This window comes from Grus americana, chromosome 18 (genome assembly GCF_028858705.1).
Source record: "Grus americana isolate bGruAme1 chromosome 18, bGruAme1.mat, whole genome shotgun sequence".
NCBI classification, from domain to species: domain Eukaryota; kingdom Metazoa; phylum Chordata; class Aves; order Gruiformes; family Gruidae; genus Grus; species Grus americana.
In genome coordinates, this window is record NC_072869.1 from 8,230,695 (window position 1) to 8,248,483 (window position 17,789).

The 17,789-nt window shown below is 46.1% G+C and overlaps 1 protein-coding gene across 4 annotated transcripts in view; it reads right to left on the reverse strand.

Moving 5' to 3' along the window:
• Positions 1 to 17,789, reverse strand: part of TMEM104 (transmembrane protein 104) — a 43,557-nt gene that overhangs the window by 9,911 nt on the left and 15,857 nt on the right. For all 4 annotated transcript variants that reach the window (XM_054846607.1, XM_054846605.1, XM_054846604.1 and 1 more), the window contains one exon: positions 4,836 to 4,929. In XM_054846607.1, the coding sequence (XP_054702582.1) occupies positions 4,836 to 4,929 (94 nt within the window). The remainder of the gene's footprint in view (positions 1 to 4,835; positions 4,930 to 17,789) is intronic.

The following is a 17,789-nucleotide window of genomic DNA, read 5'->3' on the forward strand; positions in this document are numbered from 1 at the left end:
AGCTGAAACCTGCTCACAAAGTGAGATGGTTTGAGACCAGTTTTCTGCAGAGAAGTGCTGGGGAGTCCTGTAAAGAGCAGGGTTCTGCTGGAGAGAGCAGAACTATCAGGGAAATCAGTAGATATGGGAAGTTAGCCTCACCAGCATGCTTTGGAGAGCCCTTTCCTAGTTTCTTCCCTAGAAGCTTTCTACCAAGTATCCTGAAAGGGGACAGTACAGAGAAGAAAAAAACCCCACCCCAACCCCACCCCCCACCCCAAAACCACCAGCTTAACACAGGCTTCCTGGCTATTCGTGTCCTTTTTTCTTCCACCTTACTGGCCAAGGGGAAAAGTTAGGGGAGAGACTTTATTTCTGGGCATATAATTGTGAGATCATAGTTTGGACAGGGTTGGGAATACTGTCTCAAGGGCTGCAGTTACTTCAGTAGATGTGGTATGATCTGACTGTGCTACAGGAAGAGAGCACTAAGCCTGCAGCAACCAAACCCAAAAGTTTATTCTTCTATAAAATGTCTCTTTATTAAAATACGATTCTTTCTAATAACTACAATACAGCGTAAAGAACAGCACATACAGCAAATGTCCCACGTGGGAGCTGTCTGGGAACATTCGTCAGAGACCATTCAATAACAGCAGCGATAATATGCTACCAACGTCTTTAAAGCAACGGTCCTCACCTATAGAGCTGGGCATCTCAGGCTGTAACAGGCTGCAATTAATCGGGTTAGCTGCTTAGTACACAATAGTCCAATGTTTGCCGCTGAGCTCCACCAAGCCCTGTCCTTTTGTTATCTTTCCTAATCCGTATCCTTTCCCATGACGCTGCTAGACAGTTATTATCCAATACTATCCAATAATAAAGAGGTAGGGCTGTGCCCCAGCAAGCTCTGTCCCCCTCTGCTTTGAGAGGTGCATCAGACTTGTCTGGCTTAGACCTTTTTGCTGTGCCATGCCCTCCAGGAGCTCACCCTTAACACTACCCACTTGATCAGGATTGGAGAAAGGAGGGGAAAAAAACCCAGCTAGATATTCAGGTCTCTTTAGGGAACAATCCATCACCACCACAGATGTAAACCCTCCAGGAAAAAAGAGCCTGAAGTCCAAACAGCAGAACTGAAAATACCAACAGCTTTAATTTATTGGTGGCTTAGTTGGGTTAGTCTTCTGCAGGAGATGCCCTGTTCCAAGAACCTCTTGCAAGAGACCTCAGCAGGCTCCAAAACTGGTAAAGGACTAGAGTGAATAACAGCTCCACCCTTGCAAGGTGAGGTGGAAGGGAGCTGAAAGGAAGGAAGGAGTTACAGTTTGGAAAAGGAACCCTTCCTACTCAAGGGGATGATTCACCTTGCTGACTACTTATCTAGTCACCCAGTCTGGGCCCTGTGCAAGGATACTGAGAGCAGACACAAGAGCTGGGTGAGCCAGCAAGGTTTTATCCCTAACTCAAATCAAGGCTTCACTTCATACACCATTACTAGAATGCAGAACAAGTGATTTTTCCCATCTAGCCCTTCCTCCAGGGAAGCACAGCATACAGGCTCTCTATCACACCCCTTAGGGTACAATACTGTCTCCCAAAGCAGTTTGGGCAGGAGAGGGCTGACAAAGCAGTTGGGAAATGGATGAGAGCTTGTGCAGGCAAACCCTACACAAGGAAACAGAGATCTCTAAGCACAGATAAGGCCAGCAGTTCAAGCTCCGACTGCTGCACTGAATTTAACCATTGGCACTCACCCACGCAAGGTAGCAATCGGTTTTGCAGCCAAATATGTAAGCTGTTACTCTTCAGAAAACTGCCAACAGCTCGATGGCTCTGGAAGCCCTCTCCCTGCCATCAGCCCCACTCTGCCTGGAGAAGCAGATTCACCCTCTGTGCTCCTATCAGTCCTGACAGGGAAACGCCTCGCCATGCCAGCCTTATTTCCAGATGAGCTCTCCATGTTCGGCAGGCCCAGGCAACAACAACCCATCCGTGTGGGCTCTGTACTTTGGCTTGCAAGCTCTTCCTTCACCTTTCTCCTTTTAGAGACTTCAGAGGTGCCTGTCCTGGCTAGTCCCTTACCCTGGCAGGAAAAACACAGCCAGATGAAAGACTGATCCCTGCTGCATCCCCACGTTCTTTGAACTGTGCCATTTTTAATTTCCAGTTCAGATCCCAGTGTTTAAGACTGTATTTTTCAGTGACAGAATGAAATTTTTGTCCATGAGGTATGGAAAGAGACCACTGTAGGCTTTGTTAGCTCGTGTGCTGCTTGCGATGAGCATGAGACTCTGGAAAGAGGCTAGTGACATTTGATTATCACTGAGATCAGGAGAAAGAGGGAAAGCAACTTTCAAAGGCAAGGCTGACACTGTTACAAACACCAGCAGAAATGACCTTCACACACAGCTAGCTCTCCCTGCTGCCAAAAACCATCCTCTCAGCTACTGTCATCTGAATCGCCAGTACACCTGGGGCAGTGCAGCTTTACATCAGCCACTGCTGCTCCGAAATTTAGGGGCTTTTCATCAGGCTGGGGAAAAGGGTGGGTCCTGCAGCAGGCACACTGCAAAGCCTGTACTGGCTTCCCAGCTCAAATAAGACTGATTTTTTTTTTCAAATCACGATGCAAAGCATGGGTCAGCTTCCCATCCATACCAGGCCAGCGGACACAGGTAAGCTGAACAAGCCACTGTCCACATGGGAAGTTTTTACCCAGCACAACAAACAGGTAGGCTAGCAGCTCCAGTGTTCAGCTGTGCTGCTCAGAGTGCTTTGCAGAAGAACCACCTTCAGCACCACATGGCTAAAATCAACCACAGGAAGATGAAAAAAAGGCAAAGCTTATAGCAGGACAGAGTCCATGTCTGGCCACGGGCATTCAGGCAGGGCAAGTTCAAGAGACCATAAAACACCAGCCAAGACCATTCTTTAGGACCTAAGCTCCCTAAGCACCAAAAGACCAAACAATGTTTAATTCTCAGCCCTGCTTTTGGAAGAGGGGACAGCGGTGATGTGAGGACATGGGAGAAGCCAGCTTGATAAATCTCGGCAGTACAGGATCCATCCTTATCCCAGAATCTGCAGCAAGAGCTTTTCTCTGTTCCCTGCACCACGTGGCTGTTTGATAAATCGTCTTTCCTAATAAATCTATCCCTCATTGTACACATACGGAATCCGTTGCTTTAAGTAGCCACTGAGGTGCTGTCAGGGTCATTAAATATCATTATCTGGGGCAGCTGTTCCCCAGCGTGCTGACGCAGGAATCAATCAGGCTAAAGCATGAATTTCCCCTACACTTCTCCAAACACTGCCTTTGTCCCTCTCCATCAAGCAATGAAAAAGAGAAGCAGTTCTGCCTTTATGCCAAGGTTTAGCAGTCCTCATACTGGAGGGAGCTGGCTGAATGGAAACCAATGGCAGATCAACCAGGCATCAGGTTGTCACAGAGACAGGATGAGGTCTGACTGATGTCTCTACCAGGAAAGAGGAGGCACGGTGATTGGAAACAGGCCAGTGAGCTGAGCAGAGATTACTCTTTTTTTTAAAAAAGACCCCTAACCTCCTTTAATATCCCTTAATGAGATAACCTTTTTCTCTGAAGAACATGGGGGCTTTCAAACCTTTCATGTGCTCAGACAACAAAAGGAAAAAACAGACATTCAGGATTTTCACACCATACGAGGTCAGTATTCGTTAACTCAAGCCGTTCAGCATCTGAGACTTGAGGGCTTAAAACCCAACCTCATTTTCCTGGGTGACAACTGCTTAACCTCATCTCAGATGTTCTCTAGAACAGAGGATCTCTGTTCCTCTACAGTGACTGCCAGCCACTTCCAAACAGAATCATAGGCCTTTGAACTCTCAGAAAAGGGACGATACCCAGCTGAAGTCAAGTGTGTGCGCATGTGGTGGGAAATAGTCTGAGAATCAGCTTTTCCTTCTATTCCAGGTCAGTGATAGGTATAGACAGAGCTAATTCTGTGCTTGAATGGTCTAGACCCATGAATCAGGAGACTGTTAACCTGCAGAAATGCTGCTGGTGCTCTAACACCCTCTTCCAGCCCTGAATATCAGTTACTCTGTCTAGGTTACACAAAACAAGACAAACCTCAACATAAACCTCCACAGCACACCCACCCCTCTCAGCCTTTAAAGGCGCATACACATAAAGCCAGATGTGAGGCAGCTGCATCTTTGGATGACAAAGGCACTGCAAAAAAAAAGTAGCAATGTCTTATTTCCCTTAAGGGAATTATCCGTCTTCCCAGAAGTGCTTGGCAGTAAGATTTTGGAGACAACTCATGAGAGTGGGGCTTCCCAAGGACAACAGACATTGGTTTGGGAGTTTCCAATACAGCACATCCTATGTTAAAGCAAGACCCAGGAAAAAAAAAAAAAAAAGGCAAACAGATGATAAAACAAAGGGTGGAAAGTCTGACAGAAATGCCTTTTGTTCTCAGATCAAAACAAAGATTGTTCAAAGTCTGTTGCATGCATGCTGACAGAATGAGAAACTTACTGCTGAACAGCAACTGGTGGGTACCACAGTTAGCCCACACTCAGGAAACTCTTCCAAATCCCTTCTGTCTCTCACACAAACCTGATTAAAGCTTCATCCACCAGCTCATGTCTGATTGAGAACAATTTGTTTTGTTTTAATCAGAAATTTCATCCTAGAACAAAAATCCTTTTCCTCCAAGATTTATCAGGCTTGGACAATCTTCCTCAAAGAGGTGGTTTTGACAAGCACTTTCTTCCAAACAAGAATATCTTGCCAAAAAGATGTGTTAGTAGCGTGACTCAGATTCCATCTATGGTAAAGAGGTGGCCAAGACTCTGCCAAAACTCACCTATCCATCTCATGAGGGATGTCATAATTTGAAGATACTTGGTCTTCTGCACATTGAAGAAGGTGAAAGGACCCAGGAGGAGAGTGAATGCTGCCTGGAAGGACAACAAAAACACACATTAGGTTAAACCCCACATATTCTGCTAGTAAGACAAATTTATCAGTAAAGGAAAGCTCGCCTTGAAAGTTCACCTCCAGACATGACTGTCTGTCATGGAGCTTTCTTTGCTGCTTAATTTTACAGCTAAGTTGGCTGAGACACAGGGGGTCAAGCAAGCTGCTTGGTATCAGAGAACATGCCTCGGGCAGAAGCAGAGCACAGGATCCTCTTGGCTCTCAGCCGCTTGCTATCACTGCTACAGCACGCCTTTACTGACACATTTCAGTAAAAGCTCTCAGTGCAGTCTTATGGAACATTAAATATTAAACTGTGGCCTCTTAGTCCAGCTACATGCTCAGTTTAGGTCCGGATAGCAATAGCCGTGACCAGTCTGCTCACATTAGCACTGACTGGGTAGCTTCAGGGTGTCCCAGGCTCAACAACAATGGCGCCAGGTCTGCCTGGAACATTTTTTCCCACACGTTAAGTTGCTTGTTTTACAGCGGGGAAGCTATAGCATAACAGTTAAGCTGTTGACTTGGAAGTTGAAAACCTGTGCAAAGTGAGGGGGGAGGAATCAAAGATACATTCATAAGAATGAACTTCATTCACTGTGGAAATTAAAGACACTGTCAATGAGGAGATATCTATCTTTTCACTGCCCTATTAGATGTATATTAGGGACCAGCATTTCTTAGCAAACTAAACTGGGGTGTGCTGCAGTACCAGTCTGTTACATCTCTTCCAGGTGGGTTGAAAAATACATCCAAAGCAGCTGGAAATTAGCACTATGCAGTTTCCCATGTGAATTTCCTCCAGTACTCTCCCAGGGCACACAAGGCACCCGTGCTGTCAGCCCACGTGCAGAGAAACAGTGCCCCACGCAGCACCATTGCCAGAGCCTGGGCACCGAACAGCACTCGGAGCCTACCTAGTCCAGAGAGAAAAAAGGAAAGGCTTTACTGCAGAAAGAGAACAGACTTTGACTGAGGTCTGAACGTGAACTGAGAGAAGCTACTTGTGATAGGAAAACAAAGCGAGCGTTAGAGAAGACAGCCCTGTGCATGATCCATGGGATGGCACAGGCTAGCGATAGGTCCAAAAGCTGTAAGCAAGCAGTATCTAGGAAGCCACAGCACACACGGTACAGATTTGTTGAGCATCCCAAAGGGATTTTTAAAGACAAATACTCAACATTAATATTTACACATTGCTCTTTTCCATGACTTCTTAAAGCAGTTCAGAAAAAAGGTGTCACCAGAAGGGAAGAACTGGGACTCAAAAGGGCAGGCTGCAGAGCCTCAAGGTCTCTGTCAACCCCAACAGAGTCAGTGACAGAACAGAATCCAAGCTATTTTAGGACTAGTACAACCCCAAGAAACCTTCTTTGAGACAGTTTCAGAATATCTGCAAGGCAAATTGGAAACGCCTCGCATCACAAGTATTCTCAGACGATCAAAGTAAACCCAGAAGGGGACCAGAGGAGAGAACCCTTGGTTTCACACATCGCTCGGTCAAGACGTATTCTGACCCGAGGCCATAATTTATACCAAGTCTTGTTTTTTCTGCTTAGGAGAAGAAAAAAAAAAAAAGGACAGAAAGCATGCACAGAATTCAGATTTGTGAGGCAATTGAGGATCCTTGGAAGAAACACTGAAGTCACACAGAATACAACAACACAAGCATAACTGGCAAGGCTAAGAGCTAAAACAGCCTTAATAGTTAAGACACTTTCAGTTTTAACACTAAAGCAAACTAGCCAGTTAGAAGTCCTCCTTTACTCTTCTCCCTCTTGTTCCTTTCTTCAAATCAGGAGCTTAACTCCTCTACTCTCCTTCCACCCTCCTCTGCCCTCTACAGACTGCCACTGCATCCTAGGATTGTGCACAAACTCCAAAGGGCTAAATAAGCTTTAGACTAAAGAGAGATGTAGGTCAAGGACCCAGAGCGAACCAAGCAGACACCAACTCTCTTACTGGTAATTATTCTCAAGTTTGTGACTAATATCTTTCAACCTCCCCTCCCACCACACACACTGCTCGACACAGCCTCCCTTCAGATCATGTTAATAGCTTATACGTCAAAGAGCTGAAACAAAGAGAGACAGAGGAAGGATGGTGATAATTAAGGAACAGGTGTCTTCTGCAAATTAGAATGCACCAGAACAAATTGGCAAAACAGCACCTCAAACCATGGCAAGGATTGACACAAGATCACTGAGCACCAAAGCAGCTGGGTCTGAAACCTAGATTTGTCTTGAGCACTGAGGAAAGAGCTATGTTACGGTGGATTTAGGCTCCGTTGCTGAAAAGCATTATTAGGTGCTGGAAGAACCTGGGTCTCCTACATGCTCCCCAACATGTGCTAATGAAGCAGAAAGAATTCTTCTGGGTATTACACTCCATTTTCTGCAGTTATTCTCCAGTGCTCGAGGCATCTTAAACAACTAAATCCATTGAGTGACTCTCTCAACTCTCCCCCTCCTCTGTGGGCTTTAATGCTCAGCGCATGGGGAAGAGACAAAAGTCATTGTGCCTGAATGGTTGGATTCCCCTCCCATCCTTTAACATGATCACTGTCTTCTGTTCTTAACAAGATCCTGGAGCTGGTCCAACGGAACCAAGCTAGAGATGAATTCAAGTGCAGTAGAAATGTATTTACCTTTCCCACTTGACGCCCAAGATGGATATCCATGGATCAATACAAACAATGCTAAGGCCTGGAATGAGATGAGGTTGCCCTGCTTTGCAGAGATTTCTGCCAACCACTTTTAGGAAGGGAAGCCACAGTGCACACTGAACTGCTTGAGAGGAGAAAGGCAGGGCAGAAGAGGACATTAACATCACTTCAAAGTGAAATGTGTACAGCTCCACAGGATTCAGCACAGGTCAGGAAAAAGGGATCAGTTCCTCATCAATAACCAGGACACGAGGGGCAAGGACTCAGTCCCTGGATTAGAGCTAATTTCATCATCAACCCTCAGAAGAGTCCCAAGGCTGGGAAGCCTATTTAAAAAACACATCCCCAAAAGGATGAGAAGAGACCATGATGCTTAGAAGGAAGATGTCTACTTTCTCTACCTCACTGTGCCAGACACATAAATGCTCTTCCAACCATTAAGTTAATTAGTTTCATAACTTCTCCCTAAGGAAAAAGTAAGCCCAAATAAGCACCTCAGACATATATCCAAACTTTCTACCTGATGTTCTCCAAGCTCAAGTCTCCCCCTGAGGGATATAATTTACAAAGTGCTTCATTACACGTGCTATTCAGACAATCCAAAACCTACATAGAAAACTGCACCAGTCAGCCCTGCCAGAAACCAAATATGCAGAGCTCCGGCACATGAAAAAGCTCTCCTGAGTTTTCCAGTTCACCTCTTGAGCTAGCTGAGATTTCTAAGAGTTTATCATTCTCTTCCTAAGCTTCAGCAAATTAACCCAAGGCAGAATGAGCATAGTCTACTTTGATTAAAGATTTTTCTACCAGTGAAGTGGTTTCCTATTAGGAACAAGCAGGTGTACATGGCTGATTCATTGTTAAACTTAAGCAAGGTAAGGGAATCCTCCCTTTGGCTAAGAAGGAGCATCGGATTTATCAAACACTGTTTATATTCACAGGATGCAGGGAGAAACATTTACTGTGTTTTTGCACAGACGGGCTCTTAAGAGTGGTTCCCTAATTTCTCTTCAAGCTCCTCCATTAAACAGGAAAGGCCAGACAAGTCACCAGGCTTGCTGTGGAAGGTACGTGGAACCCACACACAGCAAATAAATACAACAGACACAACTCTTTATTTTTCTTTCCTTTCTCATGCTGAAAACCAGCATGAAGATCCAGCACATTAGTGACTGAAAAAAACAGTGGCTTTCTTGCTTTTACTGACATTTCCAGTCAGAAAATTAGAAGCCAGCAAGTGTAGAAGAACAAACAACAGCTTGTCACCCTGAATTACGCTCTGCCCTGCAGGCTAGTAGGAGCCACGAGCAGCACACCAGCTTGCTCAACCCCTGGGAGGGTCTTTCAAATCCATTCCTCCCACCAAGCCACACCACAACAGTACAGGCACCAAGGTTTGGGAGCTTCTCTTAGCCAGCTACTCAGCTGACACCACTTTCCCAGCCTCTGCACCTGTCAGCTCTTAGTATTTCAAAGTGAAAAGTAGGCTGGTCAACTCAAGTCTTCTTGCCACAGGGGAATCTAGCTGGGGCTTACCATTGCCTGGAATATATTTTTATATATATTTAGATATTTCTAAAAGTACATTTTATTAAAGCTCTTACGTTAAAACTTGGTTACATAACCTTGTTTATTGGCTTATCTTAAAAAAGCAAAAGTAAGATCAAGCGTTAATAGGACATCTGGCTGGTTTTATCAGCTTAGTTTCAGCCAAGAGGACCACCAAGAGAGCTCTCAACCACTCAGTGATGACCAGCTAATGCCAAGAGTCTTTCATACCATACAAACATGCTTTAAGCCAGAGGGCTGTATTGACTAAACAGGTTCTTTATTGACCTGAAGGGTCCATATATCACTCTGAACCAGTACAGTTCAATAGCTTTCATCTGCTTCACAGCATGCGGCTTTTACAGAAAAAGTCTATACGGCTCAGGAAGCACAATTAGCATCCCAAACGTAGCTGATTCATGTATTAGATGCAGTAGTTACAGCATTATGGCTAGTGCCTGTGTACATTTGCAAGAGGACCATCTGAAAACCAGCTTCATTCGTAACTGTCATCAGAACTTGCTTGTTTTCATGCTCCACAAACTCATCTGTAAGTATTGCATCTGTCTTTGGTGCTTGCTGAGTAGCAAATTAAAAAGAGTAGCTGCTGCTTCTTGTTGATTCAGAGCCTGGAAACTTTCACACAGGTTGAGTAGAAGCAGGGTATTTACCTGAGCAAAGTGAGACCATGAAGATTAGCCTTGTTAAATGCAACAAATATACCAGGAGCAGAGCAAAGAGTTTGAGAGGTTTTCGATAAATGCATTTGTGTGGCACAGGGCTATCATACCAATGCAAAGTTAATAAGTCTCATATCAAGCCAAGGATCCCCCTGTTTTAACATGACAATGATAAAAAGATGTTGCAGTGCTCTCTTCTTAAATATCTCCCTTTGGACTGAGGCCCCAGCCACCCTTCCTTTTCCTTTCCTCCTCATCTTCATTCAAAACCAGAACTCATCCCAAACCAAATCCTTCCTTAGAGGCTGCTGGCACTTCTTCTATCAAGGGGGAGCAACATCTCAAACTCTGTTTTGGGATAGCATCAACTCCATCTCTACAGATATTGATGTTTAGATTTCACAACTGTTGAATAATAGTACCTCTCCCCCACAAGACAGTACAGCAAATAACCCTACTCTAATGGGGAGCAAGTTGACATTTAAAAATAAAGTTACTGGTTTAACAAAATGGATCACTCTCCTCAGTAGACTTTGACACCTTGGCTGGAAAGCTGAGCATTGAGTGCTTTATACGGGACTATGGGTATGCAGCATTCCCACAGCAAAGCAAGATACCGACAGCAAGACACAAGCTCTACTGAATGAGCACCTCCCAGAGGAAGCTTTGTTTTGATTCAGTGCTCAGACACAAGGAAAGTCTCCTTGAGCACGGTAGGAAAAAGGCAGACATTTCATACACGCTGTCAGGAGTGGCAATTCTGACATCCGTTCTGCTTCTGCAAGACATCCCTGAGCTCAGAGCTATTTCACAACCCAGATGAGCACTAGAAGGGACAGACAGAACAATTCAACAAAACCAGACTGCGCAAGTACGGAGATCAAACAAGACATTAGGAGAGCGAGAGAGTGGCTGCTCTATTCCCACCTCAGGTACTCTCCTCTAGAGTGTGTCTAAAGAGACTTCTAGGAAAGAAAAAAAAACCCAAAAAGAAAAACTTGATTTATCATCATTGACACAGGTCAGAGGTTTTATCCCAGGTTGGAAGCTTGAACCAGACCTATCATCTTCAATAGAGTAGTTTCTTATGAATTGGTGTTCCTGTTCACATCCTCAGGGAATTTTTAGGGTTGACTTTAGAGAGAAATATTAAATGCAAGGTGCTTTCCCCACTCTTTGGGACTCCTAGATAAAGAAAGCAGAGCTTTATAACATTTCAGAGCTACGTGCAGCCACACCAACACCTACCCACAGCCTCTAGTAGCCCCTCTGCGCCTACTTCAAATGGTGGCAACTCCTACGCTACCTAGCATCAGGCTCCAGCCGCCAGTGCCAGGGCTTCAGTGTTTTTCATCTAAAACATGTCAAGGGAAAAGGGTGTCAAGTGCAATGCAGTGTCCCCTCTGCCATCTCTCCTCACCTTCACTAGGGCAAGAAGGCCACGTTTCTCTCCTGCATGAGCTCATATCTGAAGCTAGAGAGCCAGATGGCACATGAGTGAGGGCGACGATCCAAGCTTTCGCTGGTAAAGCTTTACCCCTTGCAGTGGACAGTACAAATATAAATACATGAAAGGAGTCTGATTGTTCAGGAAGGAGCTTTTTAGAGAGCTGAAAAAAATAAAGCTGAAGATCCACAGCCTCTCAAGGCTGGAGGCAGAGCTGCAGCAAGGGCCGTGCTGATAGGCAGCAAGTTATCAGCAGACAAGTGATTAGGAAGCTCTTAAAGTTGGTTGAAAAGAGATAACCCAGCAACAGAACAAGGATTGCTCAAAGAGGTTGAGAGGCAAGAGGGATTTTAACCTCCAGATCCCCTGTAGAGTCAGGAAGTCACAACGGAGGGAGGATGCAACCGCCAGACATCCCACAAGGAATATTTATAGATAAAGAAACAAGGGCAGTTACGCTTTGAGTACAGCAGGCATCTGCTGCCACAGCAGCTCCGGTAATTAACGTGCTGCTTTTGGGACACCTGGCAGAGGTTTATAGTCATAACTCACACGAAGCATATTGCTGACGCTAAGGAGCCTGCACCCACCTTTCTCCCCAGTACCTTAAGGCAGGGAGGCAGTATCCCCCAAGAACTAAGACGTCCACTACTGCCAGACCAGTTTTTGCCAGCAAAGCAAGTGGCATTTCACCCACAGTGCCCTTTAGGCTGGATGCTGCCTCTCATGGTTTCTGTGCCACAGCACTCCCAGTGCTTCTTCCAAATGGAAGGCCTTCTGCCAGAGATGGAAAGAAGAGCCTGTATCCCCAAAACTACTTAGCTGGATCCACTAGATCCATAATCTAGAGATTTTCAAAGGCCGTAGTCCAGCAATAGCTGATGGCAGCTTGCTTTTAACCGCCCATCCAGCGAACAAGCATACTTGTCCCAGCCGATGTCCTTGCAAGCTGTGATCTTGCTGGGCATCCAACACACAGAGGACCAGCCAGCAATTAAGCAGCCTCTACACACAGCTCTGGGAGGTCAAGGCAGAAGCAGCATATGGACAGCAAGGCAGTACCAAAGGGTGCTCCTCTCCTCTCCCCAACCTGACTCAAGGCCGCAGTCTGTTTCTGGAGCTGGCCCATCTCTGAGCACCAGGAACTTTCCACTTTGGAAAGAACACCCTGGAAAACCAGTTCTTCCTCTAAAAGTGAAGAAATCCAGGCACAAAGTGTTTTCAGAAAGTCATTCAGTGCAAGGATTGCAGTCCCTGGCACACCTAGGGTGTGCAGGATCACAGCCAGCGGCAAGCTTGCCCTCTCTGGGGTAAATACACTTCCATTATCATTTTTCACAATGAGAAAGATGGAGGCCAGCAATAACCCTGAGGTGACTGGCATCTAATTTTTCATCATTGGAGTATTTATGGCATAGCCATTCGCAGCATCTTATAATCACTTTACCGCCTCCTTGACCCCTGGCTCCCCCTTATTCTGCATCTCCTAATTGCATCTGAACAAGCAGGAGGGAAGCAGCAAAGTGGATAGATGCAGGAGAGCTGAATGGTTGGTTTCTGATACTTGGAAGGACAGCAGAGTTGTTGCAGAGCCAGGTCTGGCCGTATCACCCCCACCAACTTGCTTTGACCTCCTACATGCTACAAAACAGGAGCCTTTCTCCTTCTGACACTGGGTAACCTTGAGGAGTCATCCCCTGCCTCCCCAATTTATTAGCATGGTACTAGAAATTAATGAGTTTCTTCCAACAAAGTGAAGGCATAATCATTATACACAAACATTTCCCAAAATTCCTGCATATTCATAGCCTCTCCTGGCAGGGTATTGGCAACTAGAACAATATTTATATTGACTACAAAAGCCCCTGGGGTAGACAGCATCAAGCGAGGGAGACGTGGACCAGTGTGACACAGATGCCGAGAGGGCCCTGCAAACACGTCGAGCCACGAACTGCCAGGGTTAGGAGGTATTTGGGTTCAGCAAGGATGACTGTTCCTGAAGGCCACTAACCCCTTGTCTGCCACAACAAAAACAGCACCTCCACCACTACACCATTATTTTTGCTCTTTTCCCCCTACAAACTTCTCAGCCAAGTTTTGTCAGCTGCCTGGAGGATGTAATTTCAGGGACAGTATCATCCCGTTCACTGTGTCAGGCAGGGATTGCCCAGAAGGGAAAAGACACACTTTGTAACTACTTTGCAGCAGCACAAAAGCAAGAGATAAAGCCCTGTTGCCTGGAGCTAGTGGGGAAACCTGCTTGCTCCCAGCCTCCTCCTTTGCCTTGGCTGTACGGCGCACACCAAACTGGTGCAACAGGCTTCAGAGATCAGCTCTGCCCAAGAGCATTATACCAACTTCAACTTACAAGATAAATCCCAGCTGCATTATTTGTATTTATAGTCCTGCTTACAGAAGCATGAGCCACATGTCGGATTTGCTGATGCAGTCCAAAAATCCACATTTTTGGACAAGAGCGTCAGTGATCTCACCCAGACATAAAGTACAATTTAGGAGGATGTTAAGAAGTTGCAGACTTATTTAGAAGTATAAAGAGATATCAGTCTGTCCAGACCTCTTCCTTCCACAGCCTCTGGTAGTGTTCAGTGTGGCATAACTGCACAGTTCTGCAGCCGTGGTGCTTTCTACCTGTATATTAAGGATCTAATGATAATTTCAGGGGAGGAAAGATCAAGACTGCTGTCTTACTGAATGAAAATGCTGATGTGAATCAGGTAGGTAGCGAAGTCAGACCTCTGTTTAGAAACAAAACTGGTGTTAAAGCACTGAATAAGACACTGGAGAATATGCTGTTGAGAGAAAGGCTGGTATTGCATCTCCCAGGGGAGTGCTTAGTGACTTAACAGGTCTTCTACAATTCTGGTTTCTAGGATGCTGTCACTACCATCGCACAAAATAACACTGCACAGGGGAAATACATTTATTACTTATTTTCTACAAAAGTGTTACAAAAATGAAAGATCTGTGAGTCTGCTGGAACAGTCTACTCCACGAAAGGAATTTTAAAAGGCCCTTTTTAAACCTTTACAACTTGTGTAGTACATGGGTGATCACAAACAAATATCGGTTCTGACACCTGCCCTGTTCAGCAGAGATCGGTCTCCAATACCAAGAGAGAACAGTGTCGGTTTCGGTGCCTCGCTGCCCTAGTAAGCTTACTCCAAAGAACAGCTTTATTTCCAAAGCTGCAAGGCCTCTCAGCCTTGCCAGGGTGGCTCGGCTGGGGAGCAGGGCCTGCGGTTTGAACCCAACAAACAACGTAGGTGAGTTCACAACTACAGGAAGTACACAAAAGCAGAGGTGCATCCTAGAGCCACTTCTTCACCCAGGTTGGCTGGCTGGCTTGCTTCCAAGGTTCATACCCACCAGCCATCATCACATACGGCAAACCAAGCACTAAAGGGTGCAGGACACTCTTCTATGGGGAAGCCAAGTGCATCTGAGCTCACCAATGGCCTCTGCCCATCACACCAGCCACCTTGCTTCTCAAGGGCTGGTAGCACCTACAGCACATCTGGCCAAGCATGCAACCAGCAGCACAGCACCCTTCCCTTCCACACAGCCCTTGCCAGCCAGCTGGAGATGGCGGTGGGGAAGGATTGGCCCTTTGGAAAAGCTCAGTGTCCAAGTGACAGTGTAACCCAAGCTCCACTTAAGGAAAAAACACTTCTCATTGTGAAGTGACCAGACAGCTCTGTGCAGAAAACACATTCCAGTCCCCTGCACTATTGATTTTCCTGTGAAAAGAGACAAGCTAATCCTTTAAACTTAGTTGCTTCAATCCGTGGTCTTGCAGTCACTTCACTATTGTACCTAAGGCTGACTTTCCTGCCCAGCCCTAGCAGCAGGGGGCCTTGCCTTCTGGCTGATGTTTATTTTACTCAAAATGCAATCAGTTACAAGGAAAGCAAGAAAAATCACACACCAGAAGCCGAACTCCAGCTCTTAGGTCACCAGTACAACGTTTATATTCTACTTTCACAACACTGCACTCCTCCTGCCAGGTCAGGAAGGACCTTTTATTCACAAGGCCAGTTATTATCTGAAGTTCCCTTTGCATTAGGAAACACAAGGGGTGTGGGAAACTCCAAAATAGCTAGTTTATCTGCCACAGGCGTATGATGAGTGAGCAATTGAAAGAATTTATTAACAAGCCCACAGAAGAAGAAGAATGGACCAGGATGAAGGAGGCAGAATTTATGCCATATTAACAAGGCTGTGTGCCAATTTCAGCCTTATTAGTTTCATAATAAAAAAAGCTGAGAATTGCCTTCCCATCCCACATCCAGACACCATTTGTTTTAAACAAACTTGGCTCCTGTCCCTCTTCAACCACTTCAGAACAAAGCAGCAACTTAACTGACCTTACTTTGTGGAAGCTGACTAGATAAGAGATATGAGAAGACTCCAGTCAGCCCCTGAGACCAGGCTTTTAGCCAAGCAAAGTGGTATTTCAGAGGCACCTGTAACAAACAGTTAGGGCTATTGATATTTATCCTCAATGCAGTACTAATTCCTCTCTTGCCACAGCAATGGCTCAAAACTTAGGTGCCTGTACCTACAGAAATGGCATAATATTCTGGATTCTTGAGAAGCTTTTCCCTGTTTTGAAGGCTTTCTGAACTGCATCTACGCACAGAAGTAGCGGCCGCCTTTTGAGTACATTTGTTTATTTCTGTATCAGTATCATAATAAAACACATCAGAGCATTTGTGGTATGGAATACAATGCAGTATCTTTGGCAAGAGGGTCTTACCATGAATAACTTATGGGATACTCAGGGTGACATACTAATAGTGCCCCAGTCCTGCTGCATCCTTACTGTAAGTGGGGGTAACCTGGAACGTAACAACACTACAGCTTAAGCAATTTATTTAAACAAGATGATGGCTTCACACCAGCAGTGTAAGCTTCCATCAGCTTTCCTTCCTTTCATCTGGCTCAGCTGGGGAGCCCAGGGCAAGCACCCCAAACCTTTCTGATTGATGTGCTGTGAAATCAGCTCTCCCTGCTCCAGACACCTGCCACTGAAGAGCTACCTTCCCCACCACTGGCTCTCAAGGTCTCTAGACACTGAGACCTGTAAGAATAAATATCCAGGAGACAGCAGCTGTGACCCATTTATTACCGGATGCTGCTGCAGGGCACAGCTGAGGAAGGCAGGGCAGAGGAAAAGCACTTGCTGCAAAGGAACAAGCAGAGCAAACCCAGGTGTCCTTGGAAGAAGCACCCTGCTTTGCAGCACTGCTCCAGCTCTGTTTCTCCAGCTCCCACTCAGCAAGAGACAGCTTAGATCAAGCATGGATGTTCAAGTACTGCCATGAGGGCTCCTCACTGCTGGGAGGCAAAAAATAATAAAAAAACCAAGCCACAAAGAAAGCCCACAGAGGCCAGAAGGCGACCCTGAGCTGGGGACATGGACAGAGAGGCCACAAGAGTCTCACACACTGAACAAGTCAATAAAACCACTCTAGTGCGGGAAAATGTGTCTGGAAAGAGATGTTTTGACAATAAAAATCCCAGGCACCTTTACCCAGAGCAGAGGGTGCACACACACATGCGGCACAGTCAGGAAGGAGAAATGCCAGGGAGGGAAGCAGAGCACGTACACTAGCAGCACAAAGCACGGTGCTCCAGCCTGTAGCCAAAGAGGGCCGGGAAGGCAGCACCGCACCGAGGCGGACGGGATCTACATCAACACTTATCAGTTCAGCCTTCGCATTTGCCGATTAAGTTCTGCTGGCACCGAGCAATTGTACATGTCCTCAGACTACGTCCTCACCCCCCTGCACAGCCTCCCACGGCTGCAGCCCGGCCCCGCTCTGGTCGCTGGGTATTCTGATCAGAGCATCGGGCTGGGGTGACATTGTCCCCTCCTGAAGAGGGACGGTAAGCGCCTGCAAGCCCGCTCATTTTATTCACTGCACAAGCACGTTTCCAACTGGGATAATCTCCATTAAACCATCTGCGCTCCCATCTTCGCTCGGCCTGCACCCGCTGGGCTGCCTGCGATACTGCAGCATCTGTGAACCGGCAAAAGCGGATGCCTTGTCCCTTTCCCAATCAGCTAAAAAACCAACAGAGACTCAGACAGAACAGATGCACCTGGTAGCTTTGACGCGCTACCGAGCCAGGCTACCAGGAGTACCTGTGCCAGTGCCTCTTCTGAAAGGCGTACGGCGTCCCCTGAGAATTTAAGCCATTTCCTTTCCATCATGGGAAGACACTATGCCCCAAATTGCCAGAAGAGGAGGGCTGAGAAGAGAGTAGAGGTTTTAGCTACAAGGCTGCCCTGGTGCTGAAGAGAAGCACTGTTTGCCAGGTCATGAATGTATTTTGGATCAGACACTCTGAATGGCTGCTGATCCCCAGGATTTAATCTCTTAGTTATCTCAGTATCTGCTTTCTAGAAACAGGGACTACCATGTCACATTCCTACATCACTGAAACAGAAAGACAAGAAAGTGTTATGAGAGATCT